Source organism: Rhinolophus ferrumequinum, chromosome 13, assembly GCF_004115265.2.
Source record: "Rhinolophus ferrumequinum isolate MPI-CBG mRhiFer1 chromosome 13, mRhiFer1_v1.p, whole genome shotgun sequence".
Taxonomy (NCBI): domain Eukaryota; kingdom Metazoa; phylum Chordata; class Mammalia; order Chiroptera; family Rhinolophidae; genus Rhinolophus; species Rhinolophus ferrumequinum.
Window position 1 is genome coordinate 54619386 of NC_046296.1, and position 21808 is coordinate 54641193.

General features: G+C 36.6%; 1 protein-coding gene across 9 annotated transcripts in view; it reads left to right on the top strand.

Annotated features, from left to right (window-relative positions):
* DTNB (dystrobrevin beta) overlaps positions 1 to 21808 on the top strand; it is a 203981-nt gene that overhangs the window by 47253 nt on the left and 134920 nt on the right. For all 9 annotated transcript variants that reach the window (XM_033124923.1, XM_033124921.1, XM_033124920.1 and 6 more), the window contains 3 exons: positions 1355 to 1435; positions 3287 to 3500; positions 14777 to 14862. In XM_033124923.1, the coding sequence (XP_032980814.1) occupies positions 1355 to 1435; positions 3287 to 3500; positions 14777 to 14862 (381 nt within the window). The remainder of the gene's footprint in view (positions 1 to 1354; positions 1436 to 3286; positions 3501 to 14776; positions 14863 to 21808) is intronic.

Below are 21808 nucleotides of genomic sequence, written 5' to 3' on the forward strand. Positions count from 1 at the left end.
ACGAGGCAGGAATGTTACCTAAAATATTTAAGATCAAGGTGTGGCAGTCAATTTAGACCTCTTGCTGTAACTCCTTTGTTGCTATGAGCTTGTAGGTGCTGATAAATAATTACTACATCATATAAATTACCTCACAGGCACGTAGGGGTGACTAATGTTAGGACAACACTTAGAGCCATAGGAGAAATTAAAAGCACAAATTTGGTGTATTACTTTACAGTTTTAAAACTTCTGTTCAGAATTGCGTCATTGTATAAAACTTGAATAAAGAAAAAGAGGTGGCTGAGAGGAGTGGGGTGATTCCCAGTATTTGAAGGATTGTTTTGCTTTGTGACTACTTGTTTATGTGACCTTGACCTGTGGCCTTGACTGCTGCACTCATACTGGCTGGACCTCAAATTCCTCTGCCATGAAATAGGGGTATTGGTCTGGACCAGTGATTGTGAAACCTTTTAAAAGCATTTACTCTTTTAAAAGCATTAAAAGTATGTACTCTTTTTCAAATGAGATCTTACAAGGACCCTCAATATACGATGATTATAAAATCGGTGCTGCTCAGTTGAAGCTGGACAGGGGAGGCAGGAGTCTAGCCTGGGTAGGCCCCTGACGTCTGTCTACAGAGTGGAAACCAGTTTGGGTTCCAGGGGTAAGCATCCCAAGAGAGTGAGAGCAGGGGCAAGCTGTACCACCTGTCATCACCGCTCTTCAGAAGTCGTGCAGTGTCGTCACTTCTGCCACATTCCCTTCATTAATGCAGTCACAGTGTCCTGCTCAGATGCAAGTAGAGGGAAATAATCGTTAGCCCTTGATGGGGAGGGACCGTGTACTAGAAGCACGTAACTACTGGTCTGGAAATTCCATAGTGGCCATTTTTTGAAAAATACAGGCTGCCACAGACCTGGAAGGGGACATTAGACAATAGCTGGTCCGTTTCCCTCCTTTTCCAGATCAGGACACTGAGGTGGAGAAGAGGTTTGTCACGTGACCCCGGTTGTGTTCTGTGCTTGGTGGTCAGGCTGGGCTGGAATTTAGCTCTCTGACTCCAGGCGAGGGTCTTTCCTACTGTACCGCTTCATCCCCGCTCCCTGATAGGTACCGTAATTCCCTGATGTCATGAGTGTTCCTGGCCTCAGAGCTTTCTTAGGCTAGTAGCAAAACTGCTGGCATGGAGCCTGGCATGGAGTGGGCATGCAGAAAAGTCCCTCACCTTCCTCCTGCCTTTGTGTCTTACCACAAGGCCTGGTTGACATGTTATATAGAGACTGTGCGCACACAACGGAAGAGAGTCACTTCGGAGCATTTAGAAATTAAACAGTAAATCCACTTGTACATTTTTTATTTACCCTTTTCTCAGGTGCTCAGAATTTTGATGTCATACGACTATCAACTTACAGAACAGCTTGCAAATTACGATTTGTACAAAAACGATGCAACCGTAAGTCATTTCTGTGATAACTGGATAGAGCTCTTGATAATATAAAGGATTTTAATATTCTTTAGTCATATTGTACTATTATTTGAATTATTTTGTCTTAATTGTCAGAATATAAGTTTTATGATGGAAAGAACTTGGTATTTTATTCTGTGTATCCTTCAAAATATTGAACAAACTCAATAATGTAAGTAGTTTTGAAACTCGCATCGTATTAATGTTCCTTAAGTGTTTTTCTTGGTCACTTTTTTTAATGAAAAGTTTTATACAGACGTAATGCAATTTTTCAGCCTTTGGAGGAAAAGAAAAAAAGCATTAATATTTTGATAAAGTATAATAATAATTAACTTTCTTGATTAAACTTAATATAAAATGAATTGCTACCACAATTGCTACTTATAAAATAAGTAAATAAAATACACACACACACACACACAAGCATATAAAATCTTTCTTGTCTTAATTTTCATGAAGATTAACTAACTTATGACAGAGTTATTGTACTTTTCTCTGTCATAAGTTGAGGTGTGTGTGAGGTGTGGTCAAAAAATATGGTGAATGTTTAAATAAAAAAATTATTGCAGTAAAAAGACACATTGCCATTAATCCCCCTCAAAATACTCCCCCTCGCTTCAAGCAACACATATCCCATCGTTCTTGCCACTTTCTGAAGCCATTCTGGAAGTCCTCTTTCGTGAGTGTCTTTAGTTGCGCTGTCAGTGGTTGCCTTCAGTCCTGAATCAATTCAAAATGTTTACCTTTCATGGTTATTTTGACTACGGGGAAGAGCCAGAAGTCACCAGATCCGGTGCCAGATCCATGAATAAGGTGGATGAGGACACACTGTAATATTTGTATTTGACAGAAATTGCTGCACCAGAAGCGATGTGTGACATGGAGTGTTGTCATGATAGAGGGTGAAGTAAAGACATTCATGAAAGAGGACTTCCAGAACTGCTTCAGAAAGTGGCAAGGATGAACATGTGTTCGAAGCGAGGGCGAGTATTTTGAGGGAGATTAATGGTAATGTGTCTTTTACTGGAATAAATTTTTTTTATTTAAACATCCACCGTATCTTTTGATAGCATATCATATAGTATCCATTATGCCTATTTTTGTTAGTCATAAGGTTTAATTGTCCGTACCATACTAATTTTTTATGTTTGCTCTGTCATTTACTAAGAGAGTTGTGTTAATGTCTTCCCCAAAATTTGTGAATTTGTCTCTCTGACATTCTGTTAAATTTTGCATTATATATTTTTCAGTCTATTGTAGGGGAGGCAAAACTGTACCTGTGCTCTCTTAGGGTCTCTGGTTGGCCCTGAGAATTAAATTGACATAGATTACCAAGACAAAAGCATACAAATTTTTACATGTACATGGGAGCCCCCATAGGAAAATGACCCAAATGAAGGTCTCAGTGCTTATATACTAGGTTGAACAAAGAGTAGCAATTGTGGAAGAGTAATTAAATATATATATATAGGGAGACCAGAGGAAGATAAGAGTTATTTTTACAAGTCTTTACAGATTAATCTCGACCTCATTTCACTGTCTCTGATGATAAGAATGTTACTTTCCTCCTGGACCGGGGAAGGCATCTCTCACATGAGAGTTTTATTTTCTGCTTTCAGGAAGCAAAGGGAAGGTCAGAGAGCTTTGTTGGCACCTGCTGTTTTTCAGGTGTCTTTAGCTCAAAACAACCCTTATGCCAAACTGACTTATTTTGGGGTGGAATATTCATTCTGCCACCCTTCACTCTTCTATCAAATGTAAATAAATGTAAAGTTCTTATGGCTTTCTGATGAATTAAAACTTTTAAATTGTTGACAGTTTATTTTCTTTGTGTTTTAGTCCATCTTGTTGATATCTGGAACATGATTGAAGCCTTCAGAGACAATGGCCTTAATACACTGGACCATAGCACTGAGATCAGCGTGTCCCGCCTCGAAACTGTCATCTCATCCATTTACTACCAGCTGAACAAGCGCCTTCCTTCTACTCACCAGATCAGTGTGGAACAGTCCATCAGTCTCCTCCTTAACTTTATGATTGCTGCTTATGAAGGGTCAGTACCTTACACGCTTACTTCATTGTCAGAACGTTTGTCCCTTAGTCATCCTTCTTCCATACTTCCTTGTTAAGTATGGAAATTTACTTAGAATCACAGTTAGAGGGGACATTATTCTGTGTAAGTCCCTTCTAAAGACTGGTTAAATGCCATGGTGATGTACTGTCCTGGTGCATGTCACATATTAAGCTCTGTAATATGTAATATGTAATGTAATATGGAGAAGCACAAGCTATGTAATATGGAGAAGCACACGCTTTAGGCATAGTGCTGGGTAAAAAGTATAGGTGCCTCTATTGCCAGTGAAATAGAGCCAAGTGATGAATTGGATTATGAGGGTTTCTAGCTTGTCTTTATTATATAGCAGCAAATGACCCTGAACTATATAGTACCTTGTTTTCTCTTCATGTTTAGGATCCTATTTTAATTTTTTTCAATGCAGAACATTGTCTTATAAACCTCAAAACAACAGAAGAAAACTATTTAAATGTACTCTGAATTAAAACAGAAATGCATTGCTCTATTTGTATTTAAGTTGGTATTAGAAAAAAAACAAAAAAGAAATCACAAATGATGTAGGCACAAAGGTTGACGGTTGTATTCCAGGAACCAGGAGTTCAGATTTCTGACCCCTGCATACTCTCAGCCATCTGATTTGTTTGGGTTAATTCTCTCCGCTTTGTTATTCTCTCTGTATATCTACTTTGAGTTCATACATTTGTAGGATGCTATTCGTTATAATTTATAATATTGAGGATTCTGTGAATTAATGGTAAAACCATACAAGTGTTAAAGCTAAGCTACAACATAGGCACTCAATAAATCCATATTTTTATAAGATGCTATCAAATTAGATACCCTATCCATTCAATAGAAAAAAGTTTTAGAAATTTGAATTTTTAAAACAAGAGTGTGCATGAGACATAAATTCCAGAATTCTGATGCTTTTTCACCCCAGCAATTTAGATTAGTGAATCCATAAGGTTAATTTTAATACTGTCCATGGAATGACTCTTAATCTAAAAACCTTAATGAAAGCTGTTATTCTGTGGTGAGCAATCAGCATCTTATCATGACACTGACTCACTGAGTAAATCAATTCAGGGTCGCACAGCACAAATTAATTCAACTAACAACATTTTTAAGTTGGAAATAAAAATCATCTTACTGAAATGATAAAGCAGAGATTATAAATTTTGATTCCATAATTATATCAAATAAGTTAAATATTATGGCTATAGAAGAGAGGAGAAGGAAGAGTAAAGAGATAGCAAAAGGGAGAAAAACCAAACTTTAATAGAGTAGAAGGTACAGAGGTCTCCTGGACACATTCACAGAAAGCTAAAGATTTCTTTAGGGTAAAGACTTTTATACACCTAATTTATGATGGATTTATATGAAAAAATTCCTGTGTAGTTTGGAAATGTGGCTATGAACTATTTTTAAATCTTGTTCTAGCAGTTTAATTTGGATATATTTAAAAGTCCCCTCTTACTACTGAATGCCAAAACAAAACAATATAAAAAACAAAGCAAAAGGATACTAGTTCATTTTAAATAAAAGCAAATATAGTTCTTAAATCTTGAATATGGCCAACTAGCATATTATGGAATGGACATTGCTGAAAAAAGATAATAATTAAGTTATAGTCTTACCCTTTAGTGATTTTTAAACAAACACTAGAATTTCCTGGGAGGCAGAAACATTTCTTGTATTTACGGACAGTATTTACTCATATTCCTGCCTGTTCTTAGATGGATTCCAGGTGACAAGGAAAAGTCAGCGAAATGAAAATAGGAGAGAACTAGTGCTGAATGGGAAGTTTTTGATGCCCTCAATAGTAGCACATTTTTATAAGGATCTCTTACAAGGATCTGATTGTAGCTCTTTTAGGAAGTTTCCATGGGATGGTGGAGGATGAGCTAGGGGTTTTGAATATTTTAAAAAGGTGAAATCCTACTAAGGGAAAACCTGGTGCACAATTGAGAAAAACAGCTGCTCTGGTAGAGGAGGGGGCCTGCATCCCCTGCCCTACTGTGGGTATCATGGTGTGGTGTGTGATGTGACACCACCAAAACCAATTCTCTGAGCCCCAGTCTAAGCGCTTAGTGGCAGAATTGTTCAGGGAGCAGAAGTTTGTGAACTTGAAGTTCACCTATTACTCTTCCCATCACTTCCTCTTTATAGCTTTGCTTTTCTTCCAAAAGAGAAGTCACGCATTTGTGCTAATTTTCAAAGAGGAATCTTCTTGATTTCAGGATATGCAGTCCTACAAAGAGTTTGACAATTAGGTAATATTTCAGAAAATTTGGTTTTTCCTTACTATTTTGGCCTTATTATTTCCTTTTTATAACTTTTTTTTTTTTTTTTAAAGGAAGGGTAAGCGGAGTACTTTTTCTGAGTTGTTGCTTTTTCCTTGCCTTTGTTTTTCTGTGAAAGTAAAGAGAGGCAGTCACAGAGTCCATTCAATACGCACCTCCAAATTAATCTCATTAAGGCACTATTTTCATCATGTAACTTCCTACCTCAGAAACTTTGTGAGTGTTGGATGAAGTTAGGTCTAACGATATCTGTCCTGAATTCCCTGCTCACACCAAGCGCTAATTAAACGATTTGAGGTACTTTTCAGTTTTTCCAATATGACATGCTTGTTGTTCCCTCCATACATTTTGGTTGGTCTCCTGTCTGCCCTTCCTGCTCCCCAACCCTGCAGTAAAGTTTTCACCTCCATTGTAGCCTTCCTTATTATCATCAACCCCATTTTCATCCCTTTAATGACTTATAGTACTCGTTTGTATCATTATTTTGACTTTGAATTACGTAATGCTCTGAACTGCTTCATAAGGGTATAAACAAGACAAAGTGCTTGAGAGCAGAGATTCTAGAATTCTCAATAAGCACACGACTGGATTCTTAATAACATTTGTAAGGTAGCAATGAAAATTAGGCATTTTGATTATGATAAAATTGAATAATATTCTACGTTGATTTTATTTGATTATGCTATTTGACATTTGCCAAATGGAGTCTTGATTTGCAGTTGATTGTTGAATAATCCATTCATGATGAAGTTTTATAAATTAAGACTACCGTAATTGGAAAAATAAGAGTTTTTGAAAATCAAAGAGAAATGCTCTTATTACTCTTAACTATATTTGATAATTGCACTGGTAATAGTGTTTTTAAAGTTGTAGTCTATTTTCATGTAAAAAGTACTGATTTATGATTGGCAGCATCCACAATTATTTGCTAAAGGTGTAGAAATAGCTTGTTTTATTAAGTAAAAAATGCTCCTGGTAGTCTTGTTTTCAAATATATTAATTTGAATAGCACTTACGATATAGTGCAAAGGTATAAATAAACATCATGCAGATAGGTGAATTTCAATATCAAAAGATAGGCAGAATTTGAGACTTTACGGAACTGAAATGAGCAGTTCCCGTCATCCAAAGGGCAGAGGTGAGGACTGCAGAGGTTTCTGAAGGTACCTACCTGCATGTCCAAACATAGGTGTTTATTCAAGGTGACTCACTGTCTGCTTAGCGTGGCCCAGAGCTAATCATGGTGTTTTCTCAGTGTTGGATAATAAGAGCTCTTTTTCGAAGCCATGTGCATAGTTTATTGTCAGACTGTAAAATGATACGTCTATGGAAATGAATCATGCAGAGATGTCTGAGAAAGAGGACCATCATGCTCTTCATGATTGAGGGAGGCTGCTCCTTGGAGAGATTCTGTTTGGGCGGGGTTAAACTAACAAGTTCTCTCTCCTGTCACCCTCAACACTCATTACCTGTTTATCCTTTCATTTAAGCGTCTGTATGTGGGGGTTCAGCTTCACGGTTCATTGTGTTATATCTTAAATATTGACGTACTAATCAACTCTGCTGCTATCTCAGGCCAGATTTTAAGTGAGTCACTGTGTGTGTGTGTGTGTGCGTGTGTGTGTGTGTGTGTGTGTGTGTGATGACACGAGGTGAAATATTTTCCCCAAATCTTGTTTGAAGAGATTTGATTCTGGTACGAGCCTGGACTTTACCTTGGAGTTACTGAAATCATGGACGTGGGTTAAGTTAGATGTGCCATGGCCAGGGGCAGCTAACTATTCAGTTTTAAATATAGCTTTACCAGTGAGTGTACTCCTGTATGGATTAAATTCAAATGTCTGTCTGATGGGAAGGATCAAGAATGAGTTTTTCCAAGGAAAAAGAATCAATTAGATAAAGGACATAATCACAGGGTATTAGTAGTTTCTCTCTGCTGCCTCTAATTGGAGAGGAAGAATGCAGGAGCTCTAATGAAACATTAGAAAAGTAAAACGGACACTTTCCCTTTGCTTTGTTTGGGGGCAGTTATAGGAAGTTGTTAGGCTTAAGCTAGACCGAAAGATTTCAAAGCCAAGAAAAGCATTCAGAGCAAAGGAGTAAATGCTGAGAGCAAATAGTTGAGAGGAGGGAGCCAACTGGTTTTCTTTTTGAAGCAAAAAATGTAACATTATTTGAGGAGGTGAGAATTGTGAAACTATCCCTTCAATAATTTTATTGCATAATTATTTCTTTATGCTAAGTTATACTTAGCTTTTTATATAAGTATCTTTAATAAGTACTTATAAGTATATTTAAATATCCATTTTTAATTTGCTTATATTAATATTCTCTTTGGAAGGGTGAATAAACTTTTTGATAGTTGAAACTGTGAGCCTAAAGTTGTAAATGATGGTAAGCATTGTAAGTGGGGAAGATTTGTTCATAAAGAAGAACCGAGCCCACTCCCCCTGCTCAGGATGCACGGTTACGTACTTATAAACAGGCTCTTAGACATAAAGGCTCACCGAGCAGCATTCCCAAATCTCTCCCGTCTGCACATTCATTCCCCTCACATTTACTGTGATGCTTAATCTCAGATACCTCTCCTTTCCCCCTACTTAAAACACCCTCAACCTTACTTCCGTATTCCCTTTATCCTGTTGAGTTACACACTGATTCTTAGAGGTGTATCCCCTTACCCTCAATACGCATGCAGTGTTAAGCATAAATACATTTGCACACCCCAAATTGCATACAGGCAGAGAGGAGAGAAGATCTCTGGTTTGTTCGGTGGGAGATTGTGTGTGGAGATTGCTCTGTCACTGTTGAGAATAGGAAAAATGATATGAGAGATGATGAGTTATGGGACCACACATTACTGATAATAATTGGTTGAATAATTGGTTGCCTTATTCTGTTCATGCACCTACAGACTACTTGACCTGAGACTAGCCATTGAGATTAGTAATAATCCTAAGGAGTGGACAAGGATACAGGTGTTTTAGTGCTGATCCAGGTTGATTGACAAGTGTATCTGTTATTCTGCATTTGGATGTAAGACTTTCTGAATCTAGGGCTATTATTTACAACAGAGGTGAGTTAAAGAATATTTTGAATAAGGGATGATGCTATTGTAAATATTAGTTTCTAAAGCATTTTGAAAAATTCAGAAAAAGTCTTAAGTGCTATTATACTAATTTTTAGAAATAAAGATGTCATAGTCCCCATTAAGACCTATTGTATGGTGTTTATTGATGGGTACCATAGGTTAAATCTTTCCTCCAGGACAGTGGAAAATTTGACCTGGCTCTTCTGCCGGTATGCTGGACTCTGCCACACTCTCCTGTCCCTTTCCATAGATGGTACCAGTTTCTCCTTTGCAGTATGGAATAGATGTTATTTTTTCTCTTTGAAAGAAGAATGTGAGATTCGGAGCCAGAAAGAGTTATACAAACACAATATGATTAATTCTCTTTAATTTTTTATGGCCTTTTATTTTTCATTGCCTGAAAAATAGAAACTCCAGTCTTAGCATTGCATTCAAAGTTCCACGTTGGTAGTTCTCAACTCTTGATGTATATTAAAATAACATGAGGAACTTTTAAAAAAATACTAAAACTTTAGGCATCTATTCTATTCTAATATCTCACTGAGATTTGTATGGATTTACAACTCTAAGGATATGCAAAGAATCATCTTGTTGATTTCTACTAAATATCCTATTGTGAATTTGTTTGGGATTGCATTGAATCACAACAGGATTCTGATCAGCTTAGGGAAAATTGACATTTTAACTATATTGAGTCTTTCATTTCATGAGCATGGTGTATCTCTATTTACATCTTTGATTTTTTTTATCAGTATTTCGTAATTTTCATTCTATAGGTCTTGAACATTTTTTTTTGTATCAATGCTTTTCATATTTTTGGTGCTATTGTATTCCCTATTATCTTTTGCTAGTTTGTAAAATAAAATTGAATTTGTATGTTGACTTAGTGTTTTGCAACCTTGCTAAAATCCTTTATTATAGTGTTTTTTGGTAGGGTCTATAGATTTTTCTGTAGATTCTTTGGGATTTTCTACATAGAACGTCATATTGTCTGGACTACACATAATTTTATTTTTTTTCATTTTCAGTCTGTATGTCTTATTTATTTTCCTTGTCTTATTGCACCAGCTGGGTTCTCCAGTGTGATGCGAATTACTGGTGGTGAAAGCAGTCATCCTTGACTTGACCTTAGGGGAAATGAACTTAGTCTTTCATTATTAAGCATGATGTTAGCTTATTGTTTTTTTAAGGTGCCCATTATCAGATTGAGGAAGTTCCCTTCCTTTTCTAGTTTTCTGAGAGTATTTATCAGGAATAAATGTTGAATTTTGTCATCTGCATCTATTCAGATGATCATATGGCTTTTCTTGTTTAGTCTGTTAACAATGGTAAATTATATTGATTGATTTTCAAATGTTAAATAAGTGTTAATACTCCTGGGATAAAGCCCTCTCGGTTGTGATTTTTACCCTTTTTATATATTGTTATGTTTGATTTGCTCACATTTTGTTGAAGATTTTTGTGTCTAAATTCATGAGGGATACTGACTTTTCTTTTGTTATAATGTCTTTATGTGTTTTTGATATCAAAATAATGCTTGTTTATTCCCTGAAAGAGTCAGTGTAGAAATGTAATTATTTCTGCTTTATAATTCCCCAGTATAGCCTGCTAAATGCATAGCTTTCTTTTCTGGAAGGCTTAAAAACACAGATTCAGTTTCTATAATGGATATGGGCCTATTCAAGTTATCTGTTTCTTCTTGAGTGAGCTTTAGTAGTTCGTGTTTTTCAAGGAGTAGTTTGTGTCTTTCCGGTTCATCTAAGTTGTTTCAATTTATGGACCTGAAGATTTTTGTAATGTTTTCTTATTTTTTCTGTAATGTGTGTAGAACTTGGTGATATTCTATTTTTCATTCTTAATATCGATAATTTATATTTTCTCTGTTTTTTTCTTAGTCTGGGTAGAACTTTATCAATATTATTTATTTATTTGAAGAAGCAGCTTTTGGTTACATTAATTTTTTTCTGTTTTCAATTTTATTGATTTCTGCTCTTACTCATTATTTTTCCCCCTTCTGTTTGTTTTGGGTTTAATTTGCTGTTATTTTTCTAGTGTCTTAATTGGAAGCTTAGATTATGACTTGAGAACCTTCTTTTCTAGTATAAGCATGTTTAATGTTTATAAAGTGAAAAGTGCTTGCCTTTTCATTGCTTTCCGTTGACTGCCTATTTTCTGTTCCGGAGACAACCAATGTTATTTATTCAATATCCTTTCACAGATAGTTTTTACACATATACAAACAAATACAGATACTTCTTGACTTATGGCATTATGTCCCAATAAACCCTTCCTAAGTTGAAAATATTGTAGGTCAAGGTGCATTTCCTACTACTCTGTAGAGTACCAGTTGTGTAGCCTTGTGATCGTAAGCTTGACTGGGAGCTGCGGCTCACCGCTGCTGTCCAGCATCATGGGAGAGTATCATGCCACGTGTCACTAGCCTGAGAAAAGACCAAAATTCAAAATTCCACATATGATTTCTACTGAATGAATATTTGCTTTTGCACCATCATAAAGTTGAAAAATTGTAAGTCGAACCATTGTAAATCGGGGAGTGTCTGTATGTGATAATATTTTTACTCTCTTCTTTTTACCATAATTGCTAGACTGCATTCTAGCAATTATTTTGTTCCATGCCTGGCTTTTTCTTTTTTAACGTAGTAAATTAGCTCAAATATATTTTCTATCTTTCATATATTATTTTTCATTATTTTTTATGATAGCATGAATAGCCAGTCTTCTACTAGTAGACATTTAAGGTGGGGGGCCTTGGTATTTTTAATGTTTTTATTCTTTTTGTACATTTTTGTTATGGAAACTTTTATTATGGAAAATTTTATGCGTTTTGTTTATATATCTGAAGTGCCTTTTAACCTGTAGGTTTCCCCTTCATCATTTTTCCCCTTAAACTATTAGCTTTGTTCAGTAATGGTAACCTTCATTTTCCCAGGATTCCTTTTTTAAATTTTTTTATTGGGGAATGTTGGGGAACAGTGTGTTTTTCCAGGGCCCATCAGCTCTAAGTCGTTGTCCTTCAATCTAGTTGTGGAGGGCGCAGCTCACTGGCCCATGTGGGAATCGAACTGGCAACCCTGTTCGCGCTCTAACCAACTGAGCCATCTGGCCGACCCCAAGATTCATTTTTTAAAACAGTTTTTATCATGAACACATAATGCAATAAACAGATGATGTATTATGGAAGTGTACACTTGAAACCTATGTAGTTTTGTTGACCATTGTCACTCCCAATAAATCTTAATTAAAAAAAAAGTTTTATTGAGAAATAGAAAACAACTGCAGAAAAATACAGAAAATGAAACGCAGTTTAAAATGAATTACTATGAAGCAAATATCCGTGTGAGGACTACAGAAGCCAAGAAAGAATGCTGTCAGCACCCCAGAAGCTCCTTTCTGTGTTCCGGCCTTCTCTTTTCCCACATGTAATCCGGGTCATGATTTTTATGGGAATCTCTCTTAAGATTGATTTTTACTTTTCCCTGTGGAATTTCCTGGATATTCTTGCAACATGAAATCTGTGTCTGCAAAACAGGTTTTGAGCACATTTACCTTTAAAAATGTCATTAGCTGTACAGCAAAGCTTGACTCTTCTGTTGGTGAATACTTCATTCTTGCTCTGTTGGTTTTGGGCATGTTTCTTCTCACTCTGGATGTCGGCAATGTTTTCTTTGGTCGCTTCATCTTTCTGGGCCACTTTACTTCAGGGTAGAAGCTGCATCCCTCAGAGTTCTTGGTTATGAGCAGGAGAAACTCTCTCTGGCTAATTTGTTAAAAGGATGTGGGTCTTATTAAAGATGCTCTGAGAGGGTTGGGAAAGTTGAGGCTTGAAGACCCCAGTGCCAAGAACAAAGCTCAGAGTCACACCAAATGGTCTCACGAAGCACGTCTGCCACGAATCTATTGCTGCTTATGTGCAAAGACGCTTCTGATACTGGGCTGTGGGCGCTACCACAGGACTCTGTCTCCGTCGCCTCAGGACACTGGATGTAACTGCTGCCGTCCTTGCCAGGGGAGTCTTTGGAGTTCCAACTTCTAAAAGTTAATCCTTTTCTATTGGAAGTCTGTAGGGGTGCATCTTATGGGTGGAGCTTGTGCACGCACGTGCCCATGTCTTAGTTTCGAAGAAAGATGGGAAAGCAGATATCTGGATGGTTTTTTTCCCTTCATTCTTCATTCTTTGGTCTGTTTAAAATGTAGACTCAGCATTTGGATGGTTGGTGACCAAAAAGAAATGTTCATTGTAAAATTTCTATATCAGTCGTATCTTCTGTATCAATCTATTCCTTTGAATACAATCGATGCACTCTATAGCCACCGATGTTGCTCATGTCAGCATAATGCAAAGGATATTTGGATATTTGACATAGGAATATTCCTTATTATTTCCAGGTGCCATACTTTCAGGTACTGTATAAGATGGGGTCAGTATCTGTATTTCTGAAGAGCTGTATATTTTTAAAATCCCCCATCCTAATTTTAACTAACTTTGGGGATTCCTATTTTTTCCCCCTTCTTCCGCCTCCCAGCCCCACTCCGGTTCAAGCCGTTGTTTCTCAGTCTAGTTGTGTAGGACACAGCTCCCTGGCCCATGCTGGTATTATGAGCCTTGCGCTCCCCCCCCCCCCCCAGGCATCAGCGCCAGTTGTCAATCCAACCACCTGAGCCACTGGGCGGCCCTAGGGATTCCTATTTTACCTTATGAATAAACTCAATGGATGTTATAGTTAAAACTTGGACTGTAAAAAACATTGGCATTTCCTGGCGATGTTTTCATTGAGAACCTCCTGGCTTATAGGCCATTTCCTTTTTTTCAGGTGTGATGTTACTGTATATACAAAGAAGCTTTGGAAAAATGGGAGACACTCTCGTAGGACCATTAGTAAATATAAATAGGATGACACTTGCTTTTCAAAATGAAGATAATAATAGTTCTTATTATTGTAAAGGTAGTTTACTAAGTTGCTATGAAACTTTGTAAGTACAAACTGTGTAAAATTAGCACAAAGGCCCCTTGTTAATGTATATACAACGACTTTAAAAACCAGCTAGTGACGTTTTCATTCTCTGTGAAGCCAGGGCAGCATTGAGTGGATGGAGCAGTGGGCTTGTGGGACAGGGGCCTTGCTGATACTGTCTTGGATCTGCAGGGGGTGTGCAGCTTTACTTTGGGTAATTCGCTGATGTTCTTCTACAGTTCATCTCTCCAAATTCCTAGAAAAAAATTCATAGTGCCATCCCTCACCCTTCACTTTTCTCACAATTGTGGTATGGAAAGCTCTGAGGCAGATGTGATTGAGCTTCTTAGAATAAACACATGGTAACATAAATGTTGTCACAGTAAAAACAAAGATGAATGTCCTATAAAATCTTTATAGCCGTGTGCGTGCACCCTGTTGGTTTAGTACATAACAATCAAGTGTTGTTATTATATAATAGCGTGATGGAAGGACACATTTTGTAATTATTATTCAAAACAGCCTCAGTTTGAATACTTAAAAATGCCTGAGCTGTGGATTTAATGGGCTAAGTCTATAGGAAATTTACTTCTGGTCCATCCATTTGGCCTCTGCCTACACAGCCAGCAGAAATTGCTTTACAGAATGTTTATAAATGTCATTTCCAAACAATTCAAGTTAAGTTTTAGCACTATTCACCTAAGCACAGATGAAGCCTTAATTCTCCTGAGGAAAAAAAAGGAAAAATCCAAGGTTTCTAAAAATCCAAGGTAATATAGTGGCAATGAGGGTGGGGGCCACTTTACTGGTTGCTTGACATTTAGTGATACATTTGATTCCTTTTGTGGTTCCAGATAGCAATTGTTTCTAATATAATTTATTTTGCAGTGAGGGCCGAGGCAAGTTGACGGTATTTTCAGTTAAAGCTATGTTAGCAACCATGTGTGGTGGAAAAATGCTGGACAAATTGAGATGTAAGTATTTTCGTATTATTTGAAAGATTTTGTTTTCAAATTAGGACTTTGAAAGAGTTATAAATGAATGTTATCAGAATTTTGGATGATGCTATATTGAACCTTTTTTGTTTTTTACTACCGCTGTATCACTCACCTGGCTCAAAGTATGTTAAGTTATGCCACCTACTGTTCAGATGGAAAAGTTGGGTGAATTAATTTGTTTGGTGTTACTTTTTTAAAGCAAGAAAATTGAGGAGCTTCAGAACAGTAATGTTGACATTTTAAAAATCCTTTAAAAAATGTTTTCCATATTATTAGAAATTATGCTTGAAGATGATTAGGTTGACTATTTTTGGTTAGAAAATGAACTTGATTACTCTTACCAGGTTTCGTCAAGAATAGCCTTTTTCGTAATATAATAACTCCATTCTTTGTCAAGTGGTATTTGCTGTGATTAAACTATTTCTTAAAACCATAGAGCCAAGCACAGTTATTTAGAAGTTGACACCCTGTTTTTTCAGTTATCTTTCTTAATTTTTTTCTGACTATTGGCCATTTTGGCATTTTACTATTTAGTAGATACTATAAAAAGGAGATTAGATGAAATCAGAGGTGAAATTCACAATTACTTAATTTTTCTGCTTATGGTTTTCATTTATTCACTCAATAGATAGTTACTAACTGCCTAAGATATGCCAGGCATTGTGCTAGGTGCTTTACATATATTTTGTCACTTGAATCCTTACAATTTCTTTGCATAGCAGGTGGTCTTTTCTCCATTTTATAGATGAGTTAACTGAGGGATGAAGCTGGGATTTCAGCTCAGGCTGTCTAGCTTCAGAGCCCTGTACTAAGCTCCTTTGTCGTACTCCGCTGTGCTCGTCCTGTAATGGGAGAGACACATATGATACAGTACAGTGATCAAAGTACCATAATACAAGTGCCATGGAGTAGGAAACTGGCAGGTTTCAGGAAGGTAAGATTGAAGCTGTGGGTGTTATTGAAGTGTTGAGATACCCTCTGAATTGATTTGTTGAAGAAACTGGGTCATCTGTCCTGTAACATTTCTCATAGGCTGGATTTTGATGATTGCGTCCCCATGATGTTCCTCTGTGCCCTACATTTTTTGGTTTAATTGAAAGATACGGAGGCTTGATCAGATTCAAATACAAGCTTTTGGGCCACGTTACTTCAGAGGTGCATTTGCTTTCTGTGCTTTTTTTAACATGTTACCATGACATTGAAAGTTGGAAAGCTAGATGGCTCACTAGATACAGATTTCGATATTCTAAAGAAAGATCTTAGATAATATGTTTGGTTAAACTGTTATCCGGTTTGTCTTCATTTCAAAATCAGCTGCTAAGTAAAACAAATTTTTGTAGTGAAAAAAATCATAGTTTTACTTAAATACTCAGTTCTGAGTTTTTTTCATATGGTAATATTACTCTTTTGGGCTGAAATTTCGTAATTTTTAAAAATTCTAGCATGGTGTTTTTCTGAGGAAGATAATATAATACAAATGCAATTATATTTCATTCAAACACAAAGAAAAAAGTTGGGATTTTGTTTTTTAATGATGATAATAAGAGATAAAGAATATGCATTGCATCTTTATTAGTACTGGGGAAACTAGTATAAAAATAGAAAATCGATTATATAAATGCACATTCTAGATGACCCTGGAGTCCTTAAGTTTCTATGTTTAAATTTGTTACATTTACATAGAGCTGGTACCTGGCACATAGTGCCAAAATTTTGCCACATATAAATTGTTGACTGAGTACTAAAATTACTGCCATTCTCTGTTCTGTTAGTGGAAAAATACAACTTTTAGTGCTACGTGAAATATGGAAGGGGTCCAGATAATAGCAGGGTTTTTTTTTTTTTTTTTTTTTTTTTTTTTTTTTTTTTTTATTGGGGAAGGGTTACAGGACTTTATTGGGGAACAGTGTGTACTTCCAGGCCTTTTTTCCAAGTCAAGTTGTTATCCTTTCAGTCTTAGTTGTGGAGGGCGCAGCCCAGCTCCAGGTCCAGTTGCCGTTTTCTAGTTGCAGGGGGCACAGCCCATCATCCTTTGTGGGAGTTGAACCGGCAACCTTGTGGTTGAGAGGATGCGCTCCAACCAACTGAGCCATCCGGGAGCTCAGCGGCAGCTCAGTTCAAGGTGCCGTGTTCAATCTTAGTTGCAGGGGGCAGAGCCCACCATCCCTTGCGGGACTCGAGGAATTGAACTGGCAACCTTGTGGTTGAGAGCCCACTGGCCCATGTGGGAATCGAACCAGCAGCCTTCGGAGTTAGGAGCATGGAGCTCTAACCGCCTGAGCCACCGGGCCAGCCCCTTTTTTTGTTTTTTTTGATGTGGGTTTTGAACTTCGTGGAGGAACACAAGTGACCAGTATTCAAGTGGCACAAAAGTACACATGTCCAGTCAAATGTGACATGTCAGTGTGCTCGGAATGCCAGGTCATTGCACACTGTGTATGGATTGATGAGATACAAGCCACGCTAGGTCACTCATTACCATGTTTATATTATTCAGAGAGATTTAAAACATGGTTTATTTATCTTCTTCATATTCAAAGTTGCAGTTTCTTTACCATCTGTAACTCTGTTTCATTATTTTTGTACCATAATTTCCTTGGCTAGAGGATGAGATGTTTAAGATAATGAAATTTTTAGGTATTGAAGCCTGTCTCCACTTTTAAATTTTAATCATTCAGGGTCGAGACCACTTTAAATGTGGTCTGTACCTCCCGTCTTAAACAGAGCTCACTGATCATAACTGAAACGTTTTTTCTCATCTCTTACAGATGTCATTGTCTGATGACTTAGGGCTAAATGTGAGGCTCTGGGTTGTTTGTCCCATCTCATGTTTTTAAACTGTTGTGCTTTTTCTTATGTTTTTGTTGTTGTAGTTGGTTGTGGTGGTGGTGACCGTGATAGTGTTGGGGTGTGTGTGTGTGTGTCCATCCTTTATCACTGGTAGATATGATGGTATTATCAGTGTACCAGTCTCTACAAATCTCTTTGCTTCTGATTTACTTTTGATAGGCTACTGACAGAGGAACCATACCAAGCTTCTTAGCATTTTATTTAAAGTAAGGACATAAGTGATTACTCACATACCATGAGAGAAGCACAGGAGCTTTTGTAGTATGACTCGCCGTTTTGGCTGGTGTGAGAATCCCTTTTTCCATGGCTTTCTAGTTCTCAGGTCCTGCTTAGTTGAAGTGGCTGAATAATTGTGTAGCTGGAAGTGAGATGTAACACTGTGTTGTAACATCAAATGATATTTGACCGTTTATTCACTTTCTTCTATCTATTTATTTCATTGTTTATGTTGTTCTTAGTTTCTCCACCTTCCTGCCAATGACTGTGTCTAGTCTCTGTCGTTACCTCTGTTAATGTTTCTTTTAACTGAGGTTTTCTAATTTATAGAATATGCCTTAGTGTTTCTACTTTTCTTCTTCTTATTTTGATCTTTCTGCTTTTTATCTTTTAATTATTTTCCTATGATTTTCTCCATTCTCCTTTTTAAATTTTGATACATATTTTTTGTTTATTTTCTTGTTTTAGTGTCAAGATAACATTTGAAATGATTTAACCAATATTTGTGCTTTCAGTTTGAAATATTTCTTAATTAGATATTCCAGATCTCTTTTAAGAGAGTTTCTGTCCCCAGATATTATTCATTTATAGAAATGGTTCACTGTTGTGGGTGGCCATTTGGGACTGTATCCTAGATTCAAAGGTAACTTAGGGTAAGATTCTAAATATAGTACCAAAGATTTAGAATCAGAATACAGACTTCAATTATAAGCATGATCAGAACTCAATAATGTCAGAAACCCAAAGAATAATTCGGAGAACAAAATTTACAGACTGTGAAGCCCGTTATCTATTAAATCATACTTAATTCTATGTGATTTCTCTACTTTGTGTAATTCTGCTATTTGTTTTCTAAGCAACTTAATCTCCTCTTATTCAAACCCCATCTGCTAAAAGATAAGAGCAGATGATTCATGCAGTTTATTCTTAAATTCTTTAAAAACCCAGTGCTACCATTTTGAAAGGCAGTCTGACAGTATATTGTAAAAATATTCAAATCCATTTTGCATTTATCCTGATGAATTAATCAGAGGTATATCCCAAGTTTTATGTACATTTATTGCAACAATTGTTACAATATATGAAAACTTGAAACAGCTTTAGTGTCCAAAAGTGAGAGCTCAGTTTAATTTTGGGATACCCGCATAATTGAATATAATGCCTTTAAAAATATGTTTCAGGTCAAAATAAATGTAAGACAGTTTTAAACAAAAATTTATTATGCACATAGAAAAAGAAAGAAATATACCAAAATGATAACAGGTATTTTCTCTTGGTTGTAGCATAAACATGGTTTTATAATAATAATCATTTGCATCACTTATGTTTTCGCATGTTTTTGACAGACAACACTTTTGAGTAGCTAGAGAAACTATGACTTGTGGTTCTTTCTGTTTTTACCCAGAACTAATAGTTCTGACATTTCAACTGTTTGCTTCCTTGATGTTTCATTAACAGACTGTAGGAGGCCAACCTTTAAAGTTATAAATAAGCAGTTTTACCTGTTCAAAATTTAGCCTCCTGTGCTCTAGCCTTTTAACCACCTGTCAGTGCATATTTATTCTGGCTGCTGTCTGTTAACCATTCCTTCTCTTGATTAGATGGAAGTGACTGTTTAATTTGAATGAGTGATGCCCATGTTTACGTTTCTCATATAATCAAAATGTTTTAGAAATGGAAGCAGATAAGAGCTAAGTCCTGAATCTGCATTTTATGAATAAGAAAAAGTAAAACAAACAAAAACTAAGGGAGACCTGGAGCCTTGTGGAAGGTAGTTGTGGCTGAGTCAGCCCCAGAAGCCCAAGCTGGCTCATTGCCATCCTCCCGCCTCACTCTGACTGAATGAATGATGTCGGGATATTCATGAGTTTAAGAAGAAAATATGTGCTTGGATTTAGTTACATGTAGGTATTTACTAACATGGAGATGTGTATACATGTTCCTGTGGGTTAGGTTGTTCAGTTGATAGAAAGGTGACAAGGAATAAGAGTCGTTTGCCAGGGAAAGCTAACATATAAAGGAAAATAGTTTTCCCTTTGTAGACTTGAGTCTTTATTGTTACCAGCCTGTCATCTTCAAAAGTGTATGGTTGGTCGTGTGGGGGGTGGGGCAAAGGGAGTGGACAGATGGACAGAAGCAATGAGTAAAACCAGAGTTATTACCACCAGAAAAAAAAAATCGAAATGCACGTGGGGATGGCATAATAGTAGCATTATTTTGCCACTACACAGAGGACAGAATGTTTTTAAAAGCCTGTACACATTTGCATTTAAGGGCTTGATTGTGGGTTTTTCACAAGGAAGAAAGCCTATATTTTTATCTGGAAACAACTGATGGGGAATTAGCATACTTTCTTGCAGAGGTATATAAATAGAGAATTACTGGGAACATTAACCAGTGATCTGGGAAATAATTTAGTCCCTAATGACAGAAGGGTTTAGGGCTTTAATTAGAGGATGTGCTTAATTTTTTGGATATTTTTGTCAAATTTTATTGTCTCGTTTCTTTTTTGTTTTTGACATTCAATATTATTTTATATTGGTTTCAGATACACAGGGCAGTGGTTAGGCATTTATATAATTTATGAAGTGATCCCCCATAAATCTAGTGTCCACCTGACACCATACCTAGTTTTTACAACATTATTGACTATATATTTATTGTCTCTTATTTCTTTGGTAAGATATGTTTACCTAGGTATATGGTAAGTCACACTAACTTAGATTCATTGTTATACTGCATTTAAGATAAAAAAAATTAGTAGTCATTTTTCAGTATTTTTGTTATAGATAAGAGAAGCCTGATCTAAAAAAAAATACTTTCTTAATCTGGAAACACAAGAAGTAATGACTTCTAAGTTAAGTAATTATTTAACTCTGTCTTCAATTTGGGGGTCTAGCAGTATTTCTCGTGTTAAAAGCAACTAACCAACCATCCAACCAACATGTTGCTGCTTATTCTTTTACTATTGTAATGTGGGCCTATTAAGGTTTTTTTCCCTTGAATTAAAAAAAAAATGTTTTTTACTACTTTGCATCTATCATATGACATAGTAACTAAATGTAACTGAAAATAATACTTTATTGAGTGGGGAAGTTTAGTCATTTCACTACCCAATCACTTCCTTTTATTGCTCTGAGTGAGGTGTAGATTTGTTGCTGTGGGTGTATTCACATGTTTTTGTGATTGTGAAGTTGTATATGTGCGTATTTATAGAGTTCGTAGCTCAAGTCTCTGGTCTTGGATGTTTCTACCATTAATGGCCATAAGTTAATAACTTGCTGATTTTTCAGGAATACATTGAGTGGCAACAGAAAACTTGACTAACAGTGGCTTAAAACTATTGGGATTTGTTTTTCTCATGTCAAAATAAGTCCACACGCTGGAAAGTTGAAAGTTGGTACCATGACTCAGGGACGTCATCAAAGACTTGGTTTCCTCTGGTCTTCCTACTCTGCCATATGGCTTTTCTCCTTAGGATCAGAAGTGACTGCTCTACGCTGAGCCTTGTGTCCTCATTCCAAGCAGAAGGAAGAAAGCGATGCCCCTATCAGGAAAGCAAAAGCTTTTTCAGAAATCCACTCCAGAGTTACAATGTGTGAAAGAGGCTGTGAAGTCATTTTTTAGGTGAAGCACATTGCCATTGTAAACACAATCGGGGTTCCGCTGGTGAGTGAGAATAGGAAAGTAGATGCTGAGCAGAGGCACCTTGCAGTGTCTGTCACATCCCGTGTGGACCCTTTGTTTCCATTCAGATTTAATAGATGATTATTTCCCTCATTATAAAAATATCAGCCAGCTATTTAAAAATTAAGTCACTATGCTCTTCCCTCCTTCAGAGGGCCTGTTATTCACA